The sequence below is a fragment of the Bombyx mori genome, chromosome 27 (assembly GCF_030269925.1).
Source record: "Bombyx mori chromosome 27, ASM3026992v2".
Lineage (NCBI taxonomy): Eukaryota > Metazoa > Arthropoda > Insecta > Lepidoptera > Bombycidae > Bombyx > Bombyx mori.
The window spans coordinates 10,351,139-10,376,126 of NC_085133.1; the positions used below are offsets into that span (position 1 = coordinate 10,351,139).

Consider the following 24,988-nt stretch of genomic DNA (forward strand, 5'->3'; position numbering starts at 1 on the left):
GATTGTTCATATTATCGTCATTGTTGCAATTTCTAGAAAGTACTGGATTGATTCAAGAGGAATTGTTTGAGATTATTCCATTATGTTTTTTACCATCGGAGCGCCCGTCATCGGAGTAGAGCTCATCCATATCATACTACCTAAAACCACTGCGTTCATCCACAGTACGTTTCCAGAGCTCTTTTTTGCTACGTACCATCTGGCTTTGAAAGAAGCTCCCCTCCACGGTGTTTCCCGAGCGCTATGACATGTCCTTCTTCAAACGAGGCTTGTAGAGAGTACTTAACGAGGCAGCGGCTTGGCTCTGCTGCTGGCATTGCTGAAGTCCATGGGAGACGGTAACCACTCACCATCAGGTGGGCCGTATGCTCGCCTGCTTACAAGGGCAGTAAAAAAAAGTGGACCGATGTTTTCAAATTTTCCTGGTCTGTTTATTTATTAGCTTAGCTAGAGTAGACGGACAAGGTCACGACTCACCTGATGTGTAGCGAAGATGGCGCCCGTACATTTCACAAAGGTTCTCTGGACTCTTCAAACCGATACGCATGACCGCGTCATAGCAGAAATAGGCAGGTTAAATAGGCAAGTCAGTTCGCCTGTAAACTCGTCTGCCTTCGACAGCAAAAAATAATACTATAAAATCACTTTCAATGGTTTTTTATAATACTTAAAACGGTTTTATTTACAATTGACTAGCGGCGCGCTCCGGGTCCACTCGGGTCTTTAATAAAAATTTCAACGATATTTGAAGTTGTTTTATTTTTATAAATAAAATAACACTTATTGCGGCATAACTATAATAGTTAGACATATGCTGTCGCGACACTTTTAATAAATAATAATGTGTTCTACAAAGTCGTAGTACATTATTTTATTCTATTATCAATAGTTTTCGCAGGGCACGTTACATTATTGGAGTTTTAGTAAGGATTCTTATTTTTTTCAAAAAATACTATAGCCTATGTCACTCGGGAATAGTGTAGCTTCCAAACAGTGAATGAATTTTTCAAATCGGTTCAGTAGTTTCGGAGCCTATTCAATACAAACAAACAAACAAATCTTTCCTCTTTATAATATTAGTATAGAGTATAGATTAGTATAGAAGTATAGATATTGCTGGATTTTTTTTGGGCGGAAATCTTCATTGTATTTTTTTATTCCACAGATTCTAACTGTTATTGATTAGTTCAATGACTTACAATCATTATATATACACAAAAAAGACATTCACGTCGTGGTACTACAGACAAGGCAGTAGTGCTCGTCTGCCGATGAAGTGGAATAAAAAGGTCATGAACTCGAGAGGTCTGGCTAGGGTCCGTCATATTTCAACGGTAAATCACGATAAAGTCTAGTTCAGCTACTCAATAAAAGTACAGAAGACGATAAATTCAAATACAAATATTTCTACTGTTTTTTTTTTGTTTTTCTTGGGAAGTTCCTGAATCGTCCTCCTAAATCCCGGAAGCCTTTATACTCAGTAAAACGACATGTTAAAATGTTGATCTTGTATTTATGTTTATTTTTTATTGCTTAGATGGGTGGATGAGCTAACTCACAGCCCACCTGGTGTTAAGTGGTTACTGGAGCCGATAGACATCTACAACGTAAATGCGCCATGCATCTTGAGATGCCAAGATCTAAGGTCTAAGATCTCAGTATGGTCACAACGGCTGCTCCACCCTTCAAACCGAAACGCATCACTACTTCACGGCAGAAATAGGCAGGGTGATGGTACCTACCCGTGCGGACTCACAAGAGGCCCTACCACCAGTATTATGTAGGCATATCTTGTAAATGTCGTTAGCGCGATTCAGATTTTTATCGAATTTCTTCCATAAACCGAATTTCCATGATAATTAGCGCTACATGAGGATCTTTTTTTTTCTGCCTATGCTGATAGCCTTGAGAGGCTACTTCACCTTCACCCTAACATGTAGGTGAGCTCACGAGGCTCAAACCGGAAGTGTTGCTACAACTGGCCCTGGCAAGAGCAATGCTTCGCAGAATCTACCAGCGGATCGGAAACGCGAACCACTGAGAAGATCTGGCGAGAAACTCAGTAGGCTGTGTCTATGGGTTAAAAAAAATCGTTCACGAATGACTTCTGTGATCAAAGAATAACATTGTGTAATAAAAATCTAGCCTGCAAAAATTATATTCAGCGTAATTACTATAGAACTGACCTCAAGTCTCAAGATCCATTCACGTCGTGTCTATGAGCTTCGGTAACCAGTCTCCCGTATGACTTCTAATAAAAAATCTGTCTCCCAATCTATTTTTATTAGTCTACTAGCTGTACTCGCCCGCTTCGCTGGGCATCTATATCATTATTATTGATTGTTATTATTATTATGGAGTCCAACACTCATATAAATATTAGCCTATCCATTAAGTAGATGTATTTTCTACATGAATACCAAGTTTCAAGTCATGGCATGGTTCAGTGGTTATAACAGAACATCCGTAAAAACCACTGTAGATTTATATATTAGTATAGATTATAGACCCTGAGTATAACATTCTTGATCCAGTATCAGCATTGGCCACTATTAGGCTGCTGTATGCTTAAAGTCAATCCAAAGATCCATCTATATTTCATAACTACATTGTCTGCGAATCTGCCTCGCGGTGATAGAATTTCACAATTCAACTTGACCCACTTTAGCGTGCTACGTACGTTCAAATTACGCAAACGGAATGAAAGGTTCTCGAGTGATTGATCGAAGGTTTGAGAGTGCTTCTATGATTGTTCGGTGTTACATAAATTGTAACCATCATGGAAGTCGGATTGATTGGAACTCTCGCTGGCTCGCGGCATTTTGGGGCCTTCTATTCTAGGCTGCGTGTTCTATCGTCGCCTTCATTGACAGTGTTTCAACTAATGCCATAGTTAGCTACATAGCATAGCTATCTGAGAAGATCCAGCGGGAAACTCAACGGACTGAGGTTAGTGCCTAGGTTTCAAGGCGACGAGTTAGAGCTGTAGGCGTCTAGTTAGTTAATCGGATGGATCCATAAGGACATGTTTAGAGTGTCGAGTCGGAATTGCACTGTTTGAAACTTGTACACGAGCTCATCTTGAAAATGCCGTTAACGCGATTCTTATCTTTTCAAATATCTGTTCTATCATAGCTACCGCCTCGCATGATAGTAGTATCTGCAAACCAGACTGTGACTGTCGGAGCATAAGACAGACTAAATGAATACCATTCAGAATTTAGAGAACTAGTTACGGATATCAAGAAAAAATGCTGTAAACAAATCATCAGACAATCCGCTCCTCAGTGGTGATCCAATCCAAATTAGCGTTATCTTGGCTAGCCTGAACTTTATCATAGTCTTTTCCGGTGATCATCGCTGTAGCTTACGGATTCACAGAAGTTACAGTGGTGGAAGTCAGTGGTAGACAAATAACCGAAATTATCAACAGCGGTGTTGATCAGAATACCTCATTAGGCTACTGCAAGGATGGCTAAATACTATGCATATTTTTTTATTTTTTTTTATTACTTAGATGGGTGGACGATCTCACAGCACACCTGGTGTTAAGTGGTTACTGGAGCCCATGGACATCTACCACGTAAATGCGCCACCCACCTTGAGATATAAGTTCTAAGATCTCAGTATAGTTACAACGGCTGCCCCACCCTTCAAACCGAAACGCATTACTGCTTTACGGCAGAAATAGGCAGGGCAGTGGTACCTACCCACGCGGACTCACAAGAGGTCCTACCACCAGTAAAAAATATGCATATTTACTCTAGACAGCGGATTTGCTGTGCGACGGTGTTTTCCGTCAGGTAAGTCGTATGCTTGACAATGCCAATAAAAAAATACACCTAGTAGGATACTTCACGGTTTCTTGCACCTACCCGGGCAAGCCCAAAAAGTGCCAAACAACAGGTGAGTTTTGCTCACAAGGCTTTGTTACAGCCACTTGCGTCTTAGTTCGCATTGGCTTAAAGTTAGACTTCAGAGAAATATTCGTGTTTATTCTACACTGTCAACTTAAATTACAGGACAAGGTTTTATTTGTTATTTTGTTTGTTTGTTTCCACTCTCATTTATAATGCAATATCAGTTTAGTGAACAACATGTTCTCGGGACAATGGTATTATAATTAAACTTTTACGTGAGGTCGAGGTTTAGTTATATGGTCGAAAGAACTTACGGCCGGCCTGGTATTAAATGGTCACTGTTGGCCATAAATATCACAGGGTCAATACTGCCACTCGGCATAAGACTTGAGGAATTAATGAGGAAATATATTGCTTATAGCGAGTATAGAGAAACCCAAGTAGCAATAATCCATCAACAACTTGTTCTAGAATATGTTTTTTTTTCGATTGTGATTACCTACTCTAATACGCGATTACTTAATGAAGAGCTGGCCCCCGAGACTTTTTTATTGCTTAGGTTTGTGAACGAGCTCACGGCCCACCTGATGTTAAGTGGTTACCGGAGCCCATAGGCATCTACAACGTAAATGCGCCACCCACCTTGAGATGTAAGTTCTAAGGTCTCAAGTATAGTTACAACGGCTGCCCCACCCTTCAAACCGAAACGCATTACTGCTTCACGGCAGAAATAAGCAGGGTGGTGCTACCCACCCGCGCGGACTCACAAAAGGTTCTACCACCACTAATTACGCAAATTATAATTTTGCGGGTTTAATTTTTATTTTACACGATGTTATTCCTTCACCGTGGAAGTCAATCGTGAACATTTGTTGAGTACGTATTTCATTAGAAAAATTGGTACCCGCCTGCGGGATTCGAACACCGGTGCATCGCTAGATACGAGTGCGTCGTCTTATCCTTTAGGCCACGACGACTTCACCATGTGGCGTGTTGATTCAACTATTATTGCTCCAACAGTTGAGTTGGCGCCATTACTTCAGTGGTTGGCGCACGATTTGATGACGTAAACTTCCGACAGACACTTTGAAAAGATTTGGCAATTCAGGTTAAAGGCCTAACGAAAATAGCGGTCATTGTCAATAAGACACGTATCGTGAGGAGGTTTCTTTCTCTGGATCCATACGAATTCAGCACCGAGCGGTGCATTCAATTCCAGAGTGATTTATTGAACATGCAATGTTCTTGAACACTTATTTTTTAAATACTCGTATAGTACGCCTTAAAAATTACAATAGCATAGTTTTACAGAAGCATCCGTACAACAAAGACACACCTGGAACAAATGTGTAGCATAAAGTTACGTACGCTTTCTTTCGTATTTTTAAGGGTACGGGGCCTAACACTAACACTCCAGTGTGTTAAGTGCGAGTTTTCTTTTTTTTTTAACGATCTCAATAAAGCACGCACGTTGGGTCTTCGTATCCCCTTACGGGGGCACGGATCGGGCCTCGGGGCAATCCCCTTTGCCCGGGCTTGGACTCCCTGCCTGACGAGGCAGGGGTGATGATTATGCTTGCTGGCTATTATTAAAGGGCAATGAAGTGATGTGGTTTGAGGCGATGATAATTGATTTATGTAGTGATGAGGTGATCAAATGTATTGGAGTGATGTAGGCAAAATAAAAGAGAACTGTTCAAGTCGACAATTCGTGTAATACTGTCATAATTTAGTGTGTGCAGTTTCAAATATAAGGTTAGGCGAGCTGCACACTACAGAGATGAGAAGATGATGATGATTGGTGATAGGGGCTAACTAACTAAGCCCAACTTTATTGGCATTTAAGAACCCTCGCTTTCCACCTACAGATGATAAATCGCAGAGATCATGGCACTTTAGTTCCATTAATTGAAGGTTTATATGTGTCGATCAAATTTTTTTTTATAATTGTAATTTTGTGTTTGATTAGTTGCATTTTCAGAAGTTTCATATCGTCACTATTGTATAATACTAATAATCTAATTTTGCATTCTTAAATTATTTCGTTGTATGTTCATGGCAATTATATATTTAATTAATATGAATATGAATTCTATATTACCTATATCATATTGTTTTTCTTCTTTTTATCTCCACCTTACCCCACTAGGTGGGGTCGGCACAGCGATTTTTTCTATTCCATTCTCTTCTATCAGCCGTCATCTCAACACTCACTCCTCTCTCTCTGTCTCTCATATCGTCATTCACACACTCCATCCGTGTCTTTTTCGGTCGACCTCTTCCCCCTCTACCTTGCACTACCATTTCCATAGATCTCTTAGTCACATGCATCACCTCTCTACGCATCACATGTCCATACCACGCTAACCATCCAAAATGTATCGTCGCAAATATATTGCTATGAAAAATATTGGAACGAAGTTCCTCATCGCGCGTTGTAAAAGGGGGCTAGACGGAAAAAATTCTTACGAAAAGTTGTCACGACACTTTTTAGATCCGTCATTCTGACCAATCAACGTGTAGACGCTTATCGCGTGACATTGCTCGTATCCGATTGGTCCGCGTAATGAGTACAGTTTCTCGAGATAGCGTTTCAACAATACTAATTTAGTTCATAGTATTGTTTTTTTCTTCTTCATGATGCCGTAATTTATTATTATAACTTAAAAAAAAAATTACAATTCCTTCACTAATTAATCGAAAGGAACTTCGTTCCATCCGGGTGTCCCTTGACACCTCTGAATTTTTTTTTTAAAAACTTTGTTTATTGTTATGAAAAGGGGTTACAGTTCGTATTATGTACAATACACACTCTGTAATAAGACTGTCTGTTTCATTCAATGAATAAATATGTAAAATAAAACAAAAGAAAAATATTGACGTATCAGTGTTAACAAATAATAATCCTACACTCTTACAACTATATAGTACAGTGACATTGTAGTGATAAAGATAATAAGCCTGTACAATAATGGTAGCCTTGGATTACATAGCAAACTAAGACACTATGTACTGGACAGAGTTGTGAAAAAAGATAGCACCTAACTTGGGACGGTTTTCTGTCCCACTTCAAAACATAGGCTGGAAGTATCGACCTATAAATAAAAGTAGCCACAATTTTAAAGTTCAAAAGACAGACGCAAAATGTAATATATAATTATTCGACCATTGCAATAAATCAAAAATTTCAGTAAAAAAATTTTTTTTTACTCACTTTGTTTTTAATTTCAATAGTTACATAATAAAATACCTGACTTTAAATTATTAACAACTTTCTAAATTATTAATTCCTGACTTTAATTCAAACGCTTCTTCACGATCTACATAGACAGTAGTGCATCCTCTTAACTCATCTTCGACTTCTTGAAGAGTTTTGTCTTTAGTCTCCGGTAGAACAATAAAAGTAACAATTAAACTATAAACAAGAATTAAGGCATAAAAGCATAACGTCCCGTCAACGCCGAGCAAGGAGAACAGATACGGAGCTGATTTGATGTTCACAAACATTAAAATAGAGCAGAATATACTAGAAATCATTCCACATAAACCCCTATTTTCTAAAGGAAATATTTCGCCATTAAGTATAAATAACAACGGTAAAGATCCAGTCCCCATAATGAAGCACTGAAAATGATGCAGAATGATACCTATTACCATATGTGAAGCAGGCAGAAGATCACGTTGTCTTGCGAAAATGTGCCCAGCTAGGCACAGATTGACGAATATATTCAAGGACACAAATATTAGTAGCATCGAACGCCGCTCCAATTTTCTGGTTATATAAACGGTTGACAGAGCCGCAAGGAGTCTTAGCGTATCTAGTGATGTCATTACTTTGAACATGTAGACATTAGTGCCGTACAACGCGGTGTGGACGTCTAGAGCATACATGTCGTTTATCAGAGATCCGCAGAACTGATTTATAGCCGTCAAGTGCATCGTGATAATTACGGGAATACGAAATTCTCTCTTGTTAAAAGCTGTCAACAAGTATGTCACTTTGTTCTTGATTATCTTCGTTAAGTGATATTTATTGATCTTTTTAGTTGCTTTGGCTATCATGTCAGTTTTGATCATTGTTTCGAGTTCGTCATCCTCGTCTGTTCCTCTCAACCAGCGGAAAACCTTCCTGCATTCATCGTAACGTCCCTTAGTTACCAGAAAGCTCGGTGATTCTGGCGAAAATACAGCTGCAATTAATCCGGGTATGGAGAAAAACAGTAGGATTTTCGATATATCATGCCAGCTATAAAACATTGCAAAAATATGTGCTATTAAGGTTCCCAATAACAAAGCAGTAGGTATAGTTGCTATAAAAGATCCCCTGTATCTAGGACTGCTGTATTCTCCCAATAAAATACTTCCCATATTGGTACCGATTCCGACGGATGTTCCTTGAAGAATTTTACCCATCAACAAGACAGGAAAAGATGAAGCCAAGCTGAACGATATCCACCCGCAAATCATCAATACTGAACTCAAGAGGACGGTGTATTTTCGACCGATGGTTTCCATAGCCAGTGACCCGACTGCAGAGCCAACGAAAAGCATTAATCCGATCAGAGATGCTGAAATAAAACACAAATGCATCATATAACAATGACTGGAATCAATTAGGTTTCCGATTTTGTTTTTCAAATTAATCATTGCTCATAAACTGTATGTAGTAAGCTACCGTTTTACTCGGACTACAGACAGACAGATAAAAATTACGTTTTCCGTATATAAAACTTTTTTTTTTTTTTTTTTTTTTTTTTTTTTTTCGGGTAGAGGGCCGAACCTCCTACGAGGTCCCCGCGCAAAAGGGGCGCGCGGGGTATGTGAGACTCAACGATCTGCATGGTGTTGTGAGCAGACCGCGGGCCCAAGGATTTTAGGACCCACCCACTAAACGACTCCCCTGCACTCTTACACCCGACGTCCGATCCCCTCCGAGGTCAGAACCCGGATGAGGTAGGGGGGCTACCGCGGTCAACACTACAACCAGACGGCGCGGCTCACCCCAAAGACGCCCAGCCGACGGAGCCTTCGAGGCGAATCGAAGGCTCTGAAACGTCGGCCGTCTCGGTACGGCAGCCCGTCGGGCCGCCCAGACGGTGCCGCTGGTGTCCCGGAATACCCCGCTGGACCAGAACCAGCCTGCCGGGTCGGGACGCGATACACCGTCGACCGGTCGCTCTAATCACTCCACGGCAGCGCGCTAGAGTGCTGGTAGCGCGCCGCGCGGCCTCACCCCCTCAGGTCGCCCCTTGACCTTCACCGGGGGGAGGCCGCCACCTACAGGGGCCGGGACGTACGGGCGTATTCCCGCCTCCGGCCCCCGGCTCGACGGCGACGGATCGGTGCGGAAAGGGAAGAGCTCTCCCTCTCTCGCTCCGCCGCCTCCTTCTGCGAGATGGTGGACTCGCAGAAGTCGAGCATCGCCTTCCAGGACGCGTCGCTGCCGAGCATCGTAGCCACGACGCGCGGCAGCGAGAGGTCCTCTCCAATGACCGCGACGAGGGCGGCGCGTTGCTCGTCGAATCCAGAGCAACGCGCCAGCGTGTGTTCCGCTGTGTCTTCCTCGTCGCGGTCCGCGCAGTGGTGGCACTGCGCCGTCGGTTCCCTTCCGGCTATCTTGTGCAAGTACCGGCCGAAACAACCATGGCCGGTAAGCATCTGCGTTAGCCGGAAGGTGAGGCATCCGCGGTCGCGGCCCACCCAGTCCGCGAGAACCGGGCGGACCGCCTCGACGGTTCGGAGGCCGGCCGACGGGTCCGCCAAGCGGCGAGACCACGCCTCCAGCACGGACCGCCGAGAGTGGAGCCTCCGCGCTCGAACTACACCTTCGCTGGGGCGCCCTTCCCCCCTAGAGCGGAGGTCGCTACGCCACCGGTAATCGGCAGCGAGCGCCTCCGCCTCCAGGTCCCAGGGTGGCGCCCCGGCGAGCAAGCACGCCGCCTCGAAGGAGACGGTGCGGTATCCTCGGATCGCCCTGACCGCGATCGCGCGCTGCGGACGTCGCAGCGCGGCGACGTTCTGGCGGGTCAGGGCGTGGCACCATACGGGCGCGCCGTATAGTGCCATCGACCGCACCACCCCCATGTAGAGGCGGCGCGCCACCTGATCGGGACCCCCGACGTTTGGAAGCAGCCGGCTCAAAGAGCCGGCCGTCGCCATCAATCGAGGGCCCAACTTCGCAAAGTGAGCGCGGAAGTTCCACCGACCGTCCAGTTCGAGGCCGAGGTACCGAAGACCAGTCACCCCGACCCCGACGCGGACGCCTCCGATCACGAGGTGGGCACCTAGAGGCGGCGCTCGTCCCGGCCCGTGAAATAACAGGGCCTGGGTTTTGTCGAGCGCCACCTCGAGCCCCAACCGTCGGATCCTAGTGACGACGTGTGCCACGCCTGCGCACGCCAGACGGGCAGACTCCCGGTAGTCCCTCCCCGGAGCCACGACCAGAGTGTCGTCAGCGTAGCAAATGACGCTCAGTCCGGGGAGGGGACCCCGTATGACGCCCCGCAGGACCCAGTCGTAGCCGATGTTCCACAGCAGGGGGCCCAGGACGGACCCCTGCGGAACACCGCGCTCGACGGGGAAGCGGTACATCGCCCCACCGTGTCCGATGCACTGGATCGACCTGCCCTCGAGGTAGGAGCCGATCAGTCGGCGGAGGTATGCGGGGACGCCGTGATACTCCAGCGCCCCCGCGATCACCGACCAGGGCAGGGTGTTGAAGGCGTTCCTTACATCTAAGGATAACGCCATCGCCACCCCGCCCCGGGATACGGCTTCGTCGGAGAGGGCCCTCACGCGCAGAATCGCGTCGATCGTAGAGCGGCCCTCCCTGAAGCCGTATTGCTCCGCCGATTCCGTATATAAAACTACCAAGCATGATTTTTTTTTCCTTCCTAAGCTGATAGCCTTGAGAGGCTATATCAGCGTTGCCTTAACTAGTAGGTGAGCTAGCGGGGCTCAAACCTGATAATGTCGCTAACACGAACCCTAGCAAGAGCCGTGCTTCGCAGAATCTACCACCGGATCGGAAACGGGACCCACTGAGAAGATCCGGCGAGAAACTCAGTGGGCTGTGTCTGAGGGTTAATTTACTCGTCGAGCCCTTCGTCGCAAGCAACGGGTTCGACGAGAACGATGACCGGTGCTTGAGGTGCCTAAAAGCACCGTTAGTGGATCGGGAGGATCCGAAATCCAAGCATGGATTTGTCCTCAATCATTCAGTTTTAGAAACATAAAAAACGTAGTGTTCGCTCAATGATATAAATTCGACTATAATTATTGTAAAGTAAAGAGCGGAGATATCCAAAACGTTTCATTGACAACACTAAAGCTCGACAACCAACAAACAAAAAGAAAAACAGGTGAGAAATACATTGTGCTTAACCATTTTGCCCTTGCCTGTTTAAATATCTTTGCCTTTATGTTTGCAACTTTGTAGTGAAAACCTAAGAATGTCTGTTCAGTGATAATTCCTCCGATGGCACTTTGATTTTGTTGAAATGAATAAAATATGTCATACCCAACCAAGACTCTGAATGTATGTCTAGAGGTATCTCTCGAGTCCTTCTGAGTTCGGAAAACAGCGAGGCGTTGTATCCGATTGTAAGGCCATACGATATCATGTTCAGAACCACACTTGAGACCGCAAAACACTGGAAGTAAAATATGACATTATCATTTTGAATTTATACAAATAGATCAGAAATAAACTTTTTTTTTTTCGCTGGTAGCCTGATGTGCTATTCCAGATACGCACCGATGGTTAGGTGAGCTCACGGTCTCAACCTGAATTTGCTAACACTAGCCCTAACAAGAGTCGTGCTTCGCAGAATCTACTAACGGATCGGAATCGCCACCCATTGAGAAGATCCGGCGAGAAACTCAGTGGGCAAGACAAATCGCGAACAGACTTGACAAAGAGGTCGACGTGCAACCTAACCCATGCATCAACCCGCTGAGTTTCTTACCGGATTTTCTCAGCGGGTCGCAATTCCGATCCGGTAGTAGATTCATTTGCGAAGCAGCTGCTCTTGAGTTGCTAGGTCTCCTTCGGAAGTGCTCGGGCAGCTGTTAGCAAATCCCACTCCTCCTGACTGAGCCTTTGCTCGCCCACCTGTCCTGGTGAAACTGGAAAGGCCGCTGGTCTACCAGTAATCTTTCAATAATAATAATAATAAAAAAGTATTGGAAATAGCAGAATTGTTTGAGGTATTGGTATCATCGATTGAGACTTCAGACTTCGATAGAAATAAATTTGTGAGCGTCGATGATCCATCATCAGCAGGTAGACCGTCGTTCGTCTCCTTTAAACATACAAATGAAGTTTAAAACGAAAAAAATACCTGTTTCACAAACGGTGTGGCTCTTAGCTCGCAACGACACATGCTCACAGTCCAAACATCTACATAAAATAAAACTCTGTCGTATTTTTCCGATAAATTTACAACTTCTTTGTATTCAAATGAAATATCTCTGTCTTCACACTAATCACTAGTTACTATAATGTCGAAAGACGTGTGTGGTTGATGAAACACGAAATATATGCACTAAATAATATTCAAACTCGTCTAATTGGTATAATAATTTACAGACACATTCATAAATACTGAGATAATATGAAAATTTCAATACAGATTCACAATACACTATGTGTTTAAGGGTATATGGCTTGACTCAAGTATATTTCAACATTTTAATGCATTTATACGATATATTATGAACACACTCTAAAACAACTGTACAAATTGAAACTTTCACAACAAATAAATGTGCATCATTTTAGTCTATTGCACACACGTACTATAATTGTAGCAACACATCGTGCAATCGTCATTGTTATTATTAAGCAACGCTTATTTAAATTCCATCAAAAACAGTTTGAACAGCTTTTCGAATCATTTGAGATGTGATATTGTGATCGACTGCTTCGAATTAGCTGGACTCGAAAATCGGTGAGGACCATAATACTATAGCGAATAAGTTGCGGGACCCCAAGCGCAATTCCCGGCTTCCTCAACCAAATTATTATACATAAAAAGGGCAAGTTTAAAAGTCGGTGATCGAAATGTGACTATAATCACTGACATTTCAAGATTTAAATTATTTTTCTGTATAGCATTCGGTGGGAATGGTACTTAACTAAATATTTTGTATCTTTTTTGGAAGAGAAATATACTGACTGGTGGTAGGATCTCTTGTGACTGGTGGTAGAACCTCTTTTGAGTCCGCACGGGTAGGTACCACCACTCTAAAGTCTGACTATTCGCGTTTTGCTAATGGCGAGTACTTGCATGGACACGATCAAGTGACTAGTCCTTTAACAATTTCCCCTGCAATATGGTGTTGTCGGTACCTTAACACCAATACCAACATCAACCGGTTCTTCAAGATGGTCATGTTACGTTCTACTGGGACCGATCTATGATCACAGATAGGCCCATTGTCGCCAGTGAGATTTATTTAGTGATAACATTTTTAGAAACTTTTGTTATCCAGCTGGGTTAGGGCAGTTTTCCTTAGTTAGGCAGTCTCCACACGGTGATGGTTAAGAGGTGACCGGAGGGGGTCGTGGCTGTGCCGCACGCTCCCGCTACTCTAGCGCACTGGCACCAGGAGGATGGGATGACGCGTCGGTGGCTACGGTTCGCGTTGCCGTCGTCGCTGTCGTCACCGAACATATTGAGGAAGAGCAAGTCGGTCGATGGTATATGGCGTTCTGACCCAGTAGGCTGGTTCTGAGCCAGCGGGGTATCAAGAACACCACCGGCATCACCAGAGCAGCCTGACAGGTCGCCGTATCACAGAGCCGACGTCGTTGTTCATCGAGGATCACCTCGACGACCTGTCAGTCGGGCGTACTCGGAGTGGGCCCTCGAGTCTAGTTAGTATTAAAGTAGTATTAGACTGGAGTAGTATTAGACGCGGGAACTCCCCTACTCTGACCGGGTTCTGACCCCGGACGGAGATCGGCGTCGGGTGAAAGAGTGCAACGGAATCGTTTGGTGGGTAGGGTCCTAAATTCCATCCCTTGGGCCCGCGGATCGCTCCCAATATTTGCGGACCGTCTAATTCCACCTACCCCGCGCGCTTCCTAGGTGTGGGAGCCTCTTAAGAGGTTCGTTATCCTCCTATTATTATATATAAAAAAGCTATCCTTAGTAAGTTAGGGCAGTTAGCCGGTATCGGTTAGATAAGGCGTGTATTGTGGGGAGCTTTCTCACTCTGGAGCCCTGGTCACTTGTGGCTTGTTTGGCAATTTTTTGTATTGTGTTTTTTTAAGTTGTATTTTCAATCCTTTTTCTGAAAAATATTGCATATTTAATAAGATTTCAATAAATATATTGAATTAATAATCATACCCGAAGACAAGTCACATACGGTTATGTGATACCAAGTGGTATCCGGAGACTGACATTGTATGTGAGACGTTGATCCCCGGCTCGGTAGTTCTGTTTTAACCGGTTATCTTCGCGACACACACACTGGGTCTGAATAAACCAATCGATCCCTGGTCGGGGATGGATACGGAACTTGCCCAGTAAGGTATCCTAAGTCCTCGATGTACGTCTAGGATTCAAAATATGAGTAATTTCACATACGCACTTGGGACTGCCATACGAAGCTCCTGGTCGCGCGCACTGTTCTAGATTCACTAGGCCTTTTTTGTGAGTATATTTGAACAGGTGACTGGGAAAAGGGCAGGATAATGATGATGATGATTTGAACTTCGTCGAATTCGGCTATATTTGAATCCTTTAGATCTGGTTGCGCGATGCTCGGCTCCCGTTCGTAATCGATGTGATGTGCATGCGATGTAGCTTCGCTCTGTCATTTTGTGAATCCGAACGTGGTGACCGATTGGCGTTGTAAAATGTCACATTTAAATTTTACTGCGAAGGCGGCACAGCATGCTTACTTTTATCCGTTTATATATGTAAATATATAGCTATTTAAACCTAGATAAAGAGCAACCAAACCTGTTTTTATAGGTGGTAGTACCTTTTGTGAGTCTGAGCGCGTAGGTACCACCACCCTGCCTATTTCTGCCGTGAAGCAGTAATGCGTTTCGGTTTGAAAGGTGGGGTAGCCGTTGTAACTATACTGAGACCTTAGAACTTATATCTCAAGGTGGATGGCGCATTTACGTTCTAGATGTCTATGGGCTCCAGTGACCACTTAACACCAGGTGGGCTGTGAGCACGTCCACACGTCTAAGCAATAAAAAAAAAAAAAAAAAGGTACCACCGCCCCGCCTATTTCTGCCGTGAAGCAGTAATGCGTTTCGGTTTGAAGGGTGGGGCAGCCGTTGTAACTATACTGAGACCTTAGAACTTATATCTCAAGGTGGATGGCGCATTTACGTTCTAGATGTCTATGGGCTCCAGTAACCACTTAACATCAGGTGGGCTGTGAGCTCGTCCACCTATCTAAGCAACAAAAAAAAACACATGTTTCCCCGATGTGAGAATCTAACCCATGACCCTCGTGGACCGACACTCACCATTGCGCCACCGAGTCAGTCTAGATTTATTGAAAGTACAATATTTATTGTTGAATGTTATTTTGTGGTCTTACTATGTTACAAGATAATAGTAGCACAAAAAGGGTACAGGGTGGAACAAAATTTCAAACTCACTTGGTTTCTTCGATCACTTAATTGCTGACATTAAAATAAGCTTTAAAGTTTTCAAGTAATTTTTATTAAACTTCAGTAACTGTTCTAGTTAATTGAATATTAAAAAAATTTCAATAGACAATCCTTAGATTGAACACTGCCCGAGTATTAGCAATAAGAAACAATCATTGCATTTTTTTTTTTTTTCCTACCTAAGCTGAGAGCCTTGAGAGGCTATATCAGCGTAACCTTAACTTTAGTAGGTGAGCTCACGGGGCTCAAACCTGATGACGTTGCTAACACGAACCCTAGCAAGAGCCGTGCTTCGCAGAATCTACCACCGGATCGGAAACGCGACCCACTGAGAAGATCCGGCGAGAAACTCAGTGGGCTGTGTCTGAGAGTTAATTTACTCGTCCAGCCCTTCGTCGCAAGCGACGGGTTCGACGAGAACGGTGACCGGTGCTTGAAGTACCTAGAAGCACCGTTAGTGGATCGGGAGGATCCGAGATGACGTGTTTTGGGCGACGTCGACTGCTTTCCATTCGGTCCGCAGGATCGGGAATGCAATCATTACGTTACCATATCTTACATATCATATATCTACACTACTCTACAGTTTCGTAACGTTTTCTCTGACACGACGAAAATAAAATATAATAATGAAATTTTATAATCCTAATTTAAAAAAAAGGCGCGAGAGCAACTTGGTGCTAGAAGGTGAAAGAAGTGAAACTTCTTTTGCGGTGGTTTTCTTCATTTTTCATCCAAATCAAATTTATCTTGGTATAGGGAATGCTGTGTACAAGAGAAACGACCTAACTCGCTTTGTCATTTCCCTCTCGTCACGGTCGAGTGGTTCGCGAGACGCTCTGTTTATTTTCTCACTCTCGCTCTTCCTAAATTATATCTTTTCTCTCTAGCCGTAACGAATCTGTCGCGAGTTAAATTTTACTCTCAACGCGCTTAAAGAAGTTTCACTTCAAAAGAAATCACGCATTTTTTATTTATCACTAGGTCACTCGGCAGACTTCGTAGTGCCTCAATCGATATACAAAAGACCTAAACTTTTGTATAAAATAAACTTAAAACAAACAGAAGGAATCCGTCCGACGGGGGCATCATTCATTTTGTCCCCACACATCAAAGGGAAAACAAAATTGTTTTTTTTATTTAATTCCGAGCAATTTCATATTTATCTACCTTTTAAACCTTCTCTGGACTTCCAAAAATAATTCAAGACCAAAATTAGCCAAATCGGTCCAACGGTTCTCAAGTTTTAGCGAGACTAACGAACAGCAATTCATTTTTACATATAGATATCTTAAATAACAACATCAATTAAAATCAAAATCATAGATTTCAATTTCATTACACCTTAAATCGAATGCATCTTCGTGATTACCAACAACAGCAAATCCTCTAAACTCATCTTCGATTTCTTGGAGAGTTCTATTTTTAGTTTCCGGGAGCATAACCATAATCACAATTAAACTATAAACAAGAATTAAGGCATTCAAGCAATATGCCCCGTCAACACCAATCAACGAGAATAAATAAGGAGCGGATTTAATATTGACAAACATGTACGCGGCAGATATTACATTACAAATAGTTACGCAGAAGCCTTTGTCTGCTAGTGGGTAAATTTCACCACCGATTATAAACGCTAATGGCAAGCAACCAGTACCGATGACAAAAGTGTGAAAATGATGCAAAAATATACCTATTGCCATATGGTCAAGCCATACAAGATCGTGATGTCTGGCATAAATATATCCAGCTATACAGACATTCGCGATAACAGTCAGAGCTACAAATATTAATAACATGGAACGCCTCTTTAGTTTGCTAGTTATGTATATGGCTGAAACTGTAGCTATAATTCTTTGAAGGTCTAGAGACGTGATAACTTTGAACATGTAAGTATCAGTGCCATATAGTGCATTATGAATGTCTAAAGCATACATTTCTTGTACAATACTACCACAGAACTGATTTATAGCACTCAAATGCATCATAATAATGATTGGAATACGGCATTCTCTCTTTTTGATTGCCGTGACAACATATCGACGCTTGAAAGGCAAACATGACTAAGCGACAATACGTGAACTTTACAGTAGAGCAATTTAAAGTTGAAATATCTGAAAAAAAAATTATTTTGACGAATCTAACTGTAGGATTGAAATTATTTTAATAGACCTAGATATCGTTTTTTTTTGCCCATCGAATATACTTAAAGGCTATTGCCTATCATTTGTGTATATAGCAGTTATTGTCGCTTATATATATTGTCCATAATTTGATAAACAGGTAAAATTATCTGAATTTTATATAAAAGGTTTCTCGTCACAAGTAAAATTATCTAAGCCAGCATTGAAAGATTTGGAGTAACATGTAAAACAATATGAGCTATCGTTGAAAGATTTTCAGTAACATGTAAAGTTAGACAAATTCGCACAGCTTATAGTTTCGTTTTGGGTATATTGGACTAAAGTGATCCCATAGTTCATAACAAATCGAGTAAATGTATCTAAATACTATTCCATTTTTTATGCATGTAGAAAGTGTAAAGAATTGAACTAAAATGTAATAAATTACTATAGTAAATCATGCAAAAGAGCGAAACCAAAAGAGCGAGACGTTTATGAATAAACATTTAATGTAAAAAACAATAGGGATATATTTTTTTGCAACAAAATCACGCTATTGCTATTATATTTTATACAATATTTTGCCAATACTAAATAAATAAACCATAACACATTGTAGTGTATTCCAATATAATACCAAAATCTAGTTATTGCCTCATCAGTCTTAAAAACAATAGAGAATTATTAAAACTCATAAAAGCTCTAGTTTTCAGAGTAAATCAAAAACAATAATAAATTGTATTCTGCTATTGAACATAACCAAACTTAACAACACTATTGTACCTAATATAATCAGTCTCCAAAGGCATACGATAGATATGCGACATGAGATCTTGTTATTTTTTGTTAATCAATCACAATCGTACAATGTCGTGCAAGTGGAATGCTCAGAAACTCTTGTTTAAGACAATTAGGAATGACTTTGTCAGTGCAAAGTTTGAGCAAATCATCATATTTGGCTTTTGATATGGGTGGCTGAGACCTATAACAAGATGTCAGTGATAACTTGATTTTAGACTGAACTTCGACATCAAAAGATAATGCAGAAGCATTCATAGATGTTTTGTATTTAACGCTTTGCTTGTATTTTTTGAAAGTCATAACACGGATCTTGCCTATTTTCCCGGTTTGGTTGCCTTTGAAGTACTTATCACTAATACTATCTCATTTATAAAAATCTTCATAGCTCAGTCTTTCCACCTGAAAAGGCGATGAATCTTGCCTAGCTGTTGAAAATACTGTAAACCATTGTGATGATGCGTAAACAGTGGTATTTTTTGATCGATTCTCTACAATGGCATGGTATCGACATGTAAGTGTGTCCCGTCAAAAGAAAGTTTATTTGAATAATGCAACATTGCTAATACCGTATGGTTTTGGCCTGGACAACAGTCGCAATAGAGAAGTAATCGCGTAACGTTTCTTCTAGCATCAATGGCTGAATATATTTATGTAAAATAGTTGCAATCTCATTGGCACCACGCTTGCCAATACTCTCATCCCAGTAGTAACCAAAAACATTACGAGTTCCGTTTCATAAACACAAAAATTATATACGGCTAGTTTCCTACTACGAGCATAATACAAAAGCATAGATTGTGCAAAAGGCGTATTGAGTACTTTTTCCGAAACTAGCATATGAGATGACGGATCCTCTCCGTCTATATTTTTGTGGGCTCTAAAACGGGTATAGCTTTCTTCTTTTTCTGTTTCATGTTATTGCTTTTCTCTTTGTTTTTCGAGATTTTTCATTTTTTTCGTAGTGAAGAAAGACGCTTTAGACACTTGACTTTTATAGGTACATGAAATCCGATGTTGAAATTATCTAAGAATATTTACGACATTTACGATATTTATACGACAAATTCTCTCGCTTACAATATTGTGTTGTGCTTTTTGTATAGTTTGTATAAGTTGGAGATATTTCTAATTTCTTCAGAAAGATAAACTTTGCTCGAATTTTGACGATAGTAATGCGAAGGTACCGCTGGTATTTTTTTTATTTTTAGTGCTCAGTTGGGTGGACGAGCTCACAGCCTAGCTGGTGTAAAGTAGTTACTGGAGCCCATAGACATCTACAACGTAAATGCCACCACCCACCTTGAGATATGAGTTTTAAGTTTCCAGTATAGTTACAACGGCTGCCCCACCCTTCAAACCGAAACCCATTACTGCTTCACGGCAGAAATAGGTAGGGTAATGGTATCTACCCGTGCAGACTCACAAGATGTATCTGCGTAACTTTAACTAGTAGGTGAGCTCACGGGACTCAAACCTGACGATGTTGCTAACACTGGCCCTAGCAAGAGCAGTGCTTCACAGAATCTACCACCGGATCGGAAACGCAACCCACTGAGAAGATCCGACGAGAAACTCAGTGGGCTGTGTCTGTGGGTTAATTTACTCGTCGAACCCTTCGTCGCCAGCGACGGGTTCGACGAGAACGATGATCGGGGAAGTCAATCGTGAACATTTGTTAAGTACGTATTTCATACCAAAAATTGGTACCCGCCTGCGGGATTCGAACACCGTTGCATCGCTACATACGAATGCACCGGACGCCTTATCCAGAGGCCACGACGACTCTGTAAACTTTTGATAAATCTTTTTACGGAATCTATAGTCGTTTCTTTGATCTTATTTGGTGGTTCACATCTCCCTCATGGGAACAAAATGCAAAATAATGTGACAAACGACTTTACTAAGCGACGCCCAGCTTACGAATGTCACATTTTACCAGCCCGCCAAAACGTGGTGCGCGACTAGTTGCGCATACCCACGCGACGTATTTAAACTTGAGCAGTTTCTTAGCGACAAAAAAATATATTTTGTTTACGGGTAAACATAACTAAGCGCCAAAAGTAACCATTGCAATTAATCAAGTAAAATTATCTAGGCGACGTAGTTATTAGAAATGTTGTCATGTAAAAATATTTACGGATGGAAAGGGATATTATGTTAAACAAGTAAAACTATCTAAGATTCAATATTATTCCATTTTGTTTCAGGTTCAATTGTATAACTGTACCAATTACAACTACTTTGTATAGGTACAATCTACTAAGTGGTTTCAAAGAATAATTTCATAACAAGTAAAAATAAATAAATACAAACAAATTAAAATTTAAAAACATGAATAACTGACTAAGTGAATAATACCTTATTATTAAAATGTCCTAACTGCAGGATGTCTCTAAAATAACTTTTTTTTTGTCGTTTGGTAGGAAAAAACTCTGCATTTTTATGAAAATCACACCATATCTAAGCGACATAAAACACGTCACAGAGTGATGAAACCTATACTAAACGACGCAGAAAAATCAGACGATTCCAATGGTGTATCTAACTCATTTTACCTACTTTTGTCGCTTAGTCATGTTTGCCTTTCAAGCGTCGATATATAAATTTGATCTTAATTAACTTAAGCAAATTAAGTTCTTGGTTCTTCTTGGATTGTTTTAGTATCATATGAGTTTTAATCATTGCTTCAACTTCGTCATCCTCGGTTTTTTCTCTCAGCCATCGAAATACTTTTCTACATTCGTCGTAACGGCCTTTAACTACCAGATAACTTGGTGATTCGGGCGACAATACGGCTACTATTAAGCCGGGCAAAGAAAAAAATATCAGTATCGTGGATAAATCGTGCCAACCATAAAATAATCCAAAAGAATGTGCAATTAGTCCGCCGATTAACATAGCAGGCGGCATTGCTGCTATGAAAGATCCCTGTATTTAGGACTACTGTATTCTGCAACTAAAATACATCCCATTGTAGTTCCTATTCCAACGGATATTCCTTGAACTATTTTTCCGATTAAAAGAACAGGAAAAGTTGAAGCTAAACTGAACGATATCCATCCGCAGATTGTGAATACTGAACTCATGATGATAGCTGGTTTTCGACCGATGATTTCCATAATTAGTGAACAGACGATAGACCCGACGCAAAGCGATAATCCAATCAAAGATGCTGAAATAGAAATAAAAACTACATTATGCAATACATACTGAATGGAAAAAATAAAATGTCTTCGACAATTTTATTATTTTTATCATCTATTGTTTTCATTATTTTTACTGTGTCTTTATTGACAATGGCAATAGAACTATATGGCATAATGGCAATAGGTAAATATAAAGATGGATGCTTCAAATGGAATAAAAACAAATATTATTACAGCCGGTTACAATTTAATACCTATATGACGTAATAAACTTTAAGGCTATTTTTTCTTGAAGGAGATATCGTTACTAGTTACATTACTATGTAATGTTTGGGCTGCATCTGAGCAAGAATCACATGCCTCTAGTAATCAATGGCAACATCACAAAAAGTTTTACTGTTGTCGGAAGCACTTCAATTAGTGGAATCTGGTCACATAACCTAGTCGGCTGCTAGGCTTACCATAGGGCTAACCAGACTTTTTTCAAACACTTCATTGCGTGATCCCAGTAATATAAGTGTAGCCAGAGCGAAAACAGACTAATGTTTTTTTTTTCTGTATTATTCCTATTGAATTTTATAAATGGTTATAAAATACCCTGTTCAGCGTTGGGACTCCTCAATGTTCTCCTCCTCTTCTACGTGACCTTAGAAATTTATTAATGCACTATTGGCGTGAAGAAGTGCATTTGATGATAAAGAATTTACCGAAACAAAGAAACGTGAGCCATTTTAGGACATAAACTCTATTGAATTGTGTTACGACTATCGAACCCATCAAGGCGGAACGCATAACTGTGTCACAATAGAAATAGGCAGAGTCGCGATATCTAGGTACACATAACGCTTCTTGCCATTAAAAACAAAGTTTGAATAAATTTTAGTCCGATGTGAACTTCATTAGCAGCTATATGGTAGCCTGGACTGAAATATTAAATCTATCATACCTAGCCACGATTCAGAGTCTATGTCTAGTGGTATCTCTTGTGTCTTCCTGAGTTCGGAGAACAGCGAGGCGTTGTATCCGATCGTAAGGCCATACGATATCATGTTCAGAACCACACTTGAAACCGCAAAGCACTGAGGCCAAAGAATTGTTAGTTTAGGTAATTTAGTTATTTCACTGGTGCTAGGACCTCTTGTGAGTCCGCAAGGGTAGGTACCATGACCCTGCCTATTTCTGCTGTGAAGCAGTAATGCGTTTCGGTTTGAAGGGTGGGACAGCCGTTGTAACTTTACTGAGACCTTAGAACTCATATCTCCAAGTGGCTGGCGGCATTTACGTTGTAGTTGTCTATGGACTTCGGTAACCACTTAGCACCAGGTGAGCTGTGAGCACGTCTACCTATCTATGCAATAAAAAGTAAAAAGGAAGACAGAAAATTAGTAAAATCAAGGCAGACATTATAGGGCAGTAGGAACCAACTCAAATATCCAGTTACACGCGGTTTCTCGATATTTCATAGTCATCACGTATTGTAACTATGTTAGATATTATATATTTACGGTAGTCAGAGGCTTGGCAAGAAGTGGATGAGGATAGCTGAAGATCGGGCTCAGTGGTATAGATTGGGAGAGGCCTATGTCCAGTAGTGGACGACTGTGGGCTGATGATGATGAGGCTTAGCTCTGCCCCTGTTATTGCTGATGTCTATGAGCGACGGTAACCACTCACCATCAGGTGGCCCGCATGCTTGTCTGCCTACATGGACAATAAAAAAAGATCTTCATCTAATAATGCTATGCCATGTTTTTTGAATAGACTTTTTTTGACGGAATTTGAAAACTTCCAACAGCCGCATTTTCTATATCTGATAGCTCAAAAGCTGGTTATGAGCTAACCTTCAAGTTAAAGTTAAGTGAAGAAGTTAAAAATAATCCACTATTTACCAAACAAATAGTTTGCTGATGAGACTGCTTTGTTACTTAAAAAAATAAAATTCATGCTTATTTTCTTCTTCAAAATGTATGCGCAACAAGTTTATCACCACATTCATTCTTTAAAAGCTGATATTTCAAACAACCGAGCCAGTTCATATGATGGCCATATTAATATTAAGGATTAATTGTGTGAAGATTAAAACTACATATTACAGTACCATGCAAAAGCCATGTCTGTCATATTAATGACATCATAAACTTGACATCATAAACCGCGCACAAAACTCAAAGCAAAATCGTCAATGCATGAATTATTGTCGTGTTCTGTCGAGGACATCTCTATACTAATATTATAAAGCTGACGAGTTTGTTTGTTTGAACGCGCTAATCTCAGAAACTACCGGTCTGATTTTAAAAATTACTTCAGTGTTAGATAGCCCATTTACTGAGGAAGGCTATACGCTATATAACATCACGGTAAGACCAATACAAGTGAAACACCAATAAAGAATGTTTCAAAATAGGCGTTTAAACAGCTCCTTAACATTCTACAATTCAAAAATATCTTCACTTTCTACGTAAATAAAAATTTAGTGGTAAAATTTAGCGTTATGCCAAAGTAACTATTCCACGCGGACGGAGTCACGGGCAAAAGCTAGTAATCTATATGTAGCTAAAAGGCAATTGGCTCTGACGTGGCGTTTTCAAAATATAATACTTCTCAGCGCTCACTCCATGTTAACTGCCCAGCGGCTGCCCAGCTTATCCGATTAACAGTAAAATGCATGCTAGTTTTGAAATTGTACCTGTTTCATAAACGGAGTGATCCATTCTTGGCGTCGACTCATGCTCGCAGATATTAAATTACTTGTAAACGACAAACAAATTAATGTACTTCAACTTAGCTGTATACCATTACTTCTTCATGGGTACAACACGAAGCGAAAGAATCGAGACCACAAAAAAGAATCGACAAGAACAAACTAAATAAGCAATGCGGAAAATATTGTTCAATTTGAACAATACAAAGTTCGAAGTCAAGGATTACAGTTATCGCAGACACCCAATTCACTACTCAGTAAATTACAGGAGAATAAAGTTACAGGTGAATCCTATTACAATTATAATTCAAATTTTGAATGCATTCAAATGATAGATAATGAAACAGCTTCGAAAACGGCTGTTCAAATAGTACCAATTAAAACCTACACCATCGTTTTTATTATACATATTATTATACTTAGTCTGGCCATAAATACTGTTACAAAGGAAAAAAACATTCTGTTGCAAATAACACTTATTACTTTTACAGTGTGTTAGTTTAATACATAAATATAAAACAATTTAAAGTATAAAAAGCTTATTCGAAGTGGTCTCCATTGGCTGCAATACAGTCCTATAAACGTTGAGGCCAGTTATCAATAGAAGCACGCACTCTTTCCATGGGAAAATTTTTCACTGCCAATCGTACGGATTGTTTTAGGGACTTCAAATTATCATGGCGTTTAGAGCAAGCCGTACTCTCTAAAAC

At 41.1% G+C, this 24,988-nt stretch overlaps 1 protein-coding gene across 1 annotated transcript; it reads right to left on the reverse strand.

The window, feature by feature from the left end:
- Positions 1–4,029: 4,029 nt before the first annotated feature.
- Positions 4,030–24,570, reverse strand: LOC101744174 (facilitated trehalose transporter Tret1). Its single transcript, XM_062676669.1, has 3 exons — positions 24,264–24,570; positions 11,380–11,512; positions 4,030–8,428 (listed from the first exon to the last, which is right to left on the reverse strand). Exons 1-3 carry the CDS (start codon positions 24,303–24,305, stop codon positions 7,125–7,127), a joined length of 1,479 nt encoding a protein of 492 aa, XP_062532653.1. The 5' UTR covers positions 24,306–24,570; the 3' UTR covers positions 4,030–7,124.
- Between the last annotated feature and the right edge of the window lie 418 nt (positions 24,571–24,988).